A 5,996-nucleotide genomic window follows, 5' to 3' on the forward strand; every position below is an offset into this window, starting at 1 on the left:
TAAATGAATATTTATTCACATTAGTGCAGATGTCATTCTGGCAGAAAAACAATTTAATAAGTAGCTACACACCATTTATAATTAATCACTAAGAAGTTGAGATGAAAGTTTCGATAAAGAAGCAGGATGTAATTTCATACGTGGAAATGTTACCATGGAAACCTTTACGTGTTTCATTTCTGACGTCATCGCAATGTAATAACCGCCGTTTTTTTCATTTCTTCATTTCATCACCAGCTAGCATTTAAACTGAAACATTACTGCCAGATAGGTGGAACCGGTCAGCTCGGGCTTTTTGCGCTTGGTTTGACAGCCTGAACTACTATTCAGTGGCGATAACTTTATTAGTGTGGATTTACTTGCTGGTAAGATTTTTTATTGTCTATTTTAAAGCTGTTATCAGTTTAAAACCGTTAGTGCGCCACTATCAAGCAGAGCAATATCAGCAGTTTGCTAACTAGCTTAACCTACGTTAACTTTGAACTTCACTAACTTCAGCTAACGATACCGTGAAAGAGCTGACTTTATTTTGTCCAAATACAGTTAAAGTGTCTAAACAGTCATGTAAAATGTTATTATTTTAGCTAGATAAAAAAATACCCCAATGCTCTTTGTAAATAATAACTGTCTAACGTTAGCTATCGTCGCTACGACGACCTCAAGTTAGTAATACTATTCAAACTTTGTCTGTTTTCAGTGAACATCTTCTCGGTCAGTGTGTTTATGCTGCATCAACTGGCTTTTAGATTTTGTAGAAATGTAGCCTATTATGTGGAAAGTACGGTCAACCGGATTTTTCCCCTGATGTTTATGAGAACTAACGTTTGCTAGTTTAATTTAGCTAAAGATCATTTCCATAAGAGTTAACGTTAGTTTGAATTAAACTGGTCTAAATTCCTTTTCTTTAAAATATCAAAGGTGAAATCAGGCTCAGGTTTGGCAGAAATGTTTGAAAATATTATTGTACAATTCAATTTATTTGTAGGTATTTATGCTTTCTGCAAAGTTAGATTTACAGAAAATTATGTAAGTTATGTTATAAGTTAACAGTTTGTAGAGCTGAAGTCCTTGGTTGATAAATTGATTGCTTGATCAACAAAGTTATTTTTTAACAGTTTTGATAATTAATAAATAACTCATTAAAGTAACGTAATTCTAAGAAACATGCAAATAAATCAGTGGCTCCTGTTTCTCAGATGTGAGTGTCCTTAGTCTTCTATGATATTAAAATAAATATCACTAATTTCATAACTTGTTTGAACAGTTGGTCAGGAAAACTGATGGACAATTTTCATTATTTTCTGGCATTTTATTGACCACCAAACCCATCAATTAAGAAAATAATTTGCAGATTTATTAGTAATAAAAATAATGATTGTAATTGCCGCCCTAGATTACTACATCAAATACTAAGTTATAGGTAGTAATGTTTTGTTTGTTTGTTTGTTTTTTAAATAAATGTCATGTTTTGGAATACATGCTGTTTAGAAGAAAAATGGAAAATATATCTTAAAAGTTGTTTGTTGTTCCTCATGGTAATTTTGAACCATATGCTGATGACAAGCACCAGGAAGGAGAGAGCCAGCAGGATGGATTTCACAGAGGAAAACATGTGAGTGATGTTCATTGAAACCCACACAGGAAAAAATCTTTTGGTTGAGTTACTTAGCAGCAATATATGAGGCTTTTTCTCTGGCGTGTGTGTCTGTGTGTGTTTGTGTGCGCGCGTGTTTGTGTAGGACACCAAAGGAGATGCTGGAGAAAATAGCTGAGCTTGATTACAGCCAGAGTCAGCTGAGGGAGCTGAACACTGAGATGAGGCACTGGCTAGATGTAGCAGATGATGATATGGCAGTGCTGCGCTCAGACAACACCGCTCTGAGGAAACAAGTGAAAGTGTAACTAGTCACACATTTATTCTGTCTAGTAGCAGTCCCTGTGTTGTAACTATCAGACTTCACACTGAAATTCTCTGTTAGCATAGTTCTGAGTTATACATATGTTTTGGAGTGCCGCATGGTCCAATTTTTGGTTAAACTTTGCTCTCAGCTCTATTTTTTTAGAAAATATAACATTCTATCCTATTGATGTGAGGCTTAAAATCACTGTTCTCATTTAAGGAATTCAGAGACCTAAGAACATGCTTTTATATCTTCTCATTAAGATTGCAATTTCCTTTATGTAGGAATCAGTCATTCAGCCTATTATCTGCACCAAGAAGAGAGACTGTATCTAACCTGTACTGACCTCCATTAACTTATTATTAGCAAAATACAGAATTGATTCTTTCATTTATTTTTAAAGCACTGCATTGACTGGCACCAGTTTATAGTTTGTCAGTCAATCAGCTTGACCCATCTTTTTTCTTTGGCTTCTCAACATGATTGGTCATTTTCCGACTTAATTGTTCAAGGGTTTTATGTAGACAAGCTTGTAGATGTCTTTGTATGTCTGCAGCCTGGAGAAGATGGTGAGTGATGTTCAGCAGGTTGAAGCGGAGCCTTGCAGGTTGCTTCCGGCTGATGACCCCGATGTAAAGAGACGCAATGAAAAACATATTCAGAATCTGGTGAGTGGCCAGAAGTGTTATTGTATTATTATGTGATATCAGTAAGATATATTTAGACATAAAAATGTAACCATGTGGAAATGATATGGTATTCATTTTTTATATTACGCAGCTATAACGGTGAAATAAGTTCAGGAAATTGTATCACTTAATTGTTTTGCTTCCTTTAAGATCACACTCGAGCTAAATCATAAAATTAAGCATATCAAAATCTGTGATATCTGGTCTTATATTATGCTATTAACATTACACATGATAAACTGCAGCTCTATTTCTTTGGTTCATTTGCGCTTCATAGGCAGAACCCATATTCTTTATTGTCAATTTTTAACTTGGACTCTGCACTCAGAGCTGACTTGAACAAACATTTGTAATTATTTTTGTAATATATTTTTCAGAAACCACTTTATTCTGGTCATTTAGTGGCAAATCGTGTCTTTTACTATAGTCTAATCTAGGTTCTAGGCCAAAGTATTTAACCTGGCCATACTGCTTTGGCATCTCTTGTAAGACCGTGTAGTATATGGCAAAGATTTTACTTTTTAGATGCTTTTGTACAGCTTTTGTACCAAGAAATTCATCTAGGAGATCATGTAGAAGAGAATTCATTTCCACAAGGTTATTTGTTTCAGATTTTTAAATAAATTATGTGTTTAATCTGAAATCATGGATTGCAAGTTTGTTGATGTAAACATAAGATAGCAAATTCAAAAGAGTAATGCCAGTTAGGGATTTATTACTACAGAAGTTTGACACACGTGGTACATTAATGTTATTTTTCTCCCAAAGCCTACTATGTTACAAAGAAGTTCAGACTACTTTTGAGACTTAATAACATTCACATTAACCTAAACTACCCTTATATGTAGAATTTAAACTTCAGCCAGTCAAATAGCCTGATGATTGTCATTTTAAATATTTTCAGGTGACCTTTCATGTTTTTATCTTTTTGTGTAGGAGAAGGAATACACCATTATAAAGGAACACAATAAGAAACTAACTGCGGAGGTAAGAGGTACTTTTCACATAACAACTTCAATCTGTCAACATATACTAGAGCACTGGTTACAGTGTGGAGTCACACTGTACATGCTCGGTGTAGAAAAAAGTCCTAAGAGTCCAGTGTTCTTGTGGAATCACAGCTTTACTTGGGAATGTGCTGATGGGGTTTGATCTTGTTTATTGTGATCACTCCATGTTCAGGTCAGAAGTTTTGTTTCCGAAGTGCTTTTGGACAACATTGAACTTTTATCCTGACTTGGTTCTTCTTCAGATCAAAAGCGTCCAGCAGCAAACAGAGCGGGACAAGAACAGCTTGAGCAAGTTAACTGTTGCACTTCAAACCCTCGAGGTAACACTGAATTATCACCATGAATCTGTCTCTCTGTTTATCTTACCAGTGTTGAAATTTCACCAACCAGCTCCTGTTTTGTTATGTTGTGTGTTTGTTCAGTATGAAATTGAAGAGGCTCAATTAGGGCTGCAGCACAGGGAAGAGTTAATTAATCAGGTAGGAATAGACAAGCAGACCCAAAAGTCAAGATTTTGTCATATAAATTAACCTCTCTTTGAAGTTCAACATGAACATCTTGATGTTTTTCATTATTTTGAACGTCACATTTTTTCCCTTGTGTGTGTTTGTGATAGAAAAACTTGATGTTGAAGCATGCAGAGGAAACAGTAGAAGAGTGTTCTGTCATCATACAGGTAAAGATGTTCAGATCAACTGCTGATTAGTTAAAGCAGCATCAGTAGATTTTGCCACTTGGGGACAGCAGAAACATACAACATTGAGATAGTATTGTTATGAGTTGATATAGAGAACATGTTAGCAAACAGTCGCCCATTCACAGATCCAGAGGACAAAGAGCAACATGAGCATTAATTTGTAGTCCTGTTTGTCCAATATTCAATTTTTCACAAACACCTAAGGAAAATATCTAAGTCTTTAGCGACTCAATGCTCCACTGTGCTCACCAGCTGGTCACTGACTTTGTCTGTTTGCTCTTTGGTGCTAAGCAGGTGTAATATAGTTGGTTCATGAGAGCATTTTCACTAAAAACAGCTGCCTGCTGCAGTTAGAAATGAGGTTGATGAGAACAGTTAGAGGGAACCAAAACAAAGCTGTGGGCTGTAAAACCAAAACAATGAGATGAAACATGCTAAAAGCACCATTGACATGTGATGTAACCCTTTATTCATCACTTAAATTACTTATTCTGAGGGCAAATGTCTCTTTGCATCAGTACAGAACAGAAATTCATAACAGAACACATTGAAGACTTGAAGACATGATAACAGATTTACAAATGTGGAATACAAGAACAAAATGTGCAATATTGGCAGCTATTGACCGCTGTCAGAGGAAGGTCTGGATGTTTTGAGCTGCTGACGTGTGTTCTGCTGTCTGACCATCTTTCTCTGCTCCAGGATCTCAAGCTGACAAATCAGGAGCTAAGGAGGCAGTTGGATAACCAACAGGATGAAGCCTCGTTGTAAGAAAAACACACAAAATTCTCTCGCTCTGTTAAAGTAATCACATACACTGAGTCATCTGTTGGTACTCATACTGCACCATGTCTGTTCCTTGTTTTTAGTGCTATTCTGAATGACATGATGGGAGAAAAGGAAGGATCACATGTTCCTCCTCTGTCGTTTGCAGAAGAAATTAAGCTGCTGGCCTCTTCAGCTGAGGTGAAAAGCAGCATGTCAGACTCCACATATAGAAGACATGTAAGAACTCACTCTCCTTTGTTCAGTCTGTTGAACTTGTAATAATATTTATACATGTAATTCCACTAGTGGCCACTAGAGAACGCCACTAGAAAACTGAGGTTTGACAGTTGATGTTGAAATTAGGAGATTAGTGATGTATATCGGACTCTGTCGACAGGAGGAAACTGAGGCTGAGGAGCTGCTTGTACTTGGAAGTCTGACATTCAACCCTCAGTACAAAAGGTAAAGGTTTCACACTTTGGTTTGTGATGTTTGACAAGTCTAACTATAAAGAAGAATATAACCTCAAGTATCATATTTACATCTAGATTTTTCTGTTTCCTCACTAATTATCCTCCGTCTGGTGTCTCTGTTGTTAAAGGTGTGCAGTTGCCTTGGAGACGGCTGTTCAGAAGGCAGGACTGTTGATGCTGTTCATCTTCACTCTCGCTGTTTTGGCTTTTGTGGCTTCAGGAAGCTGCGCAGGAGACTTTTTTTCCATCAACACCCTCTGGAGCAGTACACATTTGATGTTACAGCCCTACTGCAGGGTGCACTATGGAGCCCTTCCACCCGTCTGATCTAAACACTCCCAGTTATAAACATGTTAACTCTCTTCATCTGGCTGATTTTGTTTCCATCCATTATCTATACCCGCTTATCCTGTGCAGGGTCGTGGTCTTGTAGTTGAATATTAATGTGTTTTCTACTC

The 5,996-nt window shown here is 36.7% G+C and overlaps 1 protein-coding gene across 1 annotated transcript; it reads left to right on the plus strand.

Moving 5' to 3' along the window:
• The first annotated feature begins 191 nt into the window (after positions 1 to 191).
• Positions 192 to 5,902, plus strand: LOC121901447. Its single transcript, XM_042418241.1, has 12 exons — positions 192 to 365; positions 1,565 to 1,612; positions 1,740 to 1,898; positions 2,458 to 2,569; positions 3,527 to 3,577; positions 3,843 to 3,920; positions 4,023 to 4,079; positions 4,217 to 4,276; positions 5,000 to 5,064; positions 5,167 to 5,302; positions 5,463 to 5,527; positions 5,667 to 5,902. The coding sequence occupies exons 2-12, from the start codon at positions 1,590 to 1,592 to the stop codon at positions 5,863 to 5,865; spliced, it is 1,005 nt and encodes a 334-aa protein (XP_042274175.1). The 5' UTR covers positions 192 to 365; positions 1,565 to 1,589; the 3' UTR covers positions 5,866 to 5,902.
• The last annotated feature ends 94 nt before the right edge of the window (positions 5,903 to 5,996 follow it).

This window comes from Thunnus maccoyii, chromosome 8 (genome assembly GCF_910596095.1).
Source record: "Thunnus maccoyii chromosome 8, fThuMac1.1, whole genome shotgun sequence".
Classification (NCBI taxonomy): domain Eukaryota; kingdom Metazoa; phylum Chordata; class Actinopteri; order Scombriformes; family Scombridae; genus Thunnus; species Thunnus maccoyii.

What these genes read in the sequence shown, in the direction of transcription:
- LOC121901447 (XM_042418241.1), top strand. Translation starts at nt 1,590, where the DNA reads ATGGATTTCACAGAGGAAAACAT. An exon ending in CTGAGGAAACAAGTGAAAGT is followed by an intron (nt 1,899 to 2,457) that starts GTAACTAGTCAC and finishes GTATGTCTGCAG; the next exon opens with CCTGGAGAAGATGGTGAGTG. An exon ending in AAAAACATATTCAGAATCTG is followed by an intron (nt 2,570 to 3,526) that starts GTGAGTGGCCAG and finishes CTTTTTGTGTAG; the next exon opens with GAGAAGGAATACACCATTAT.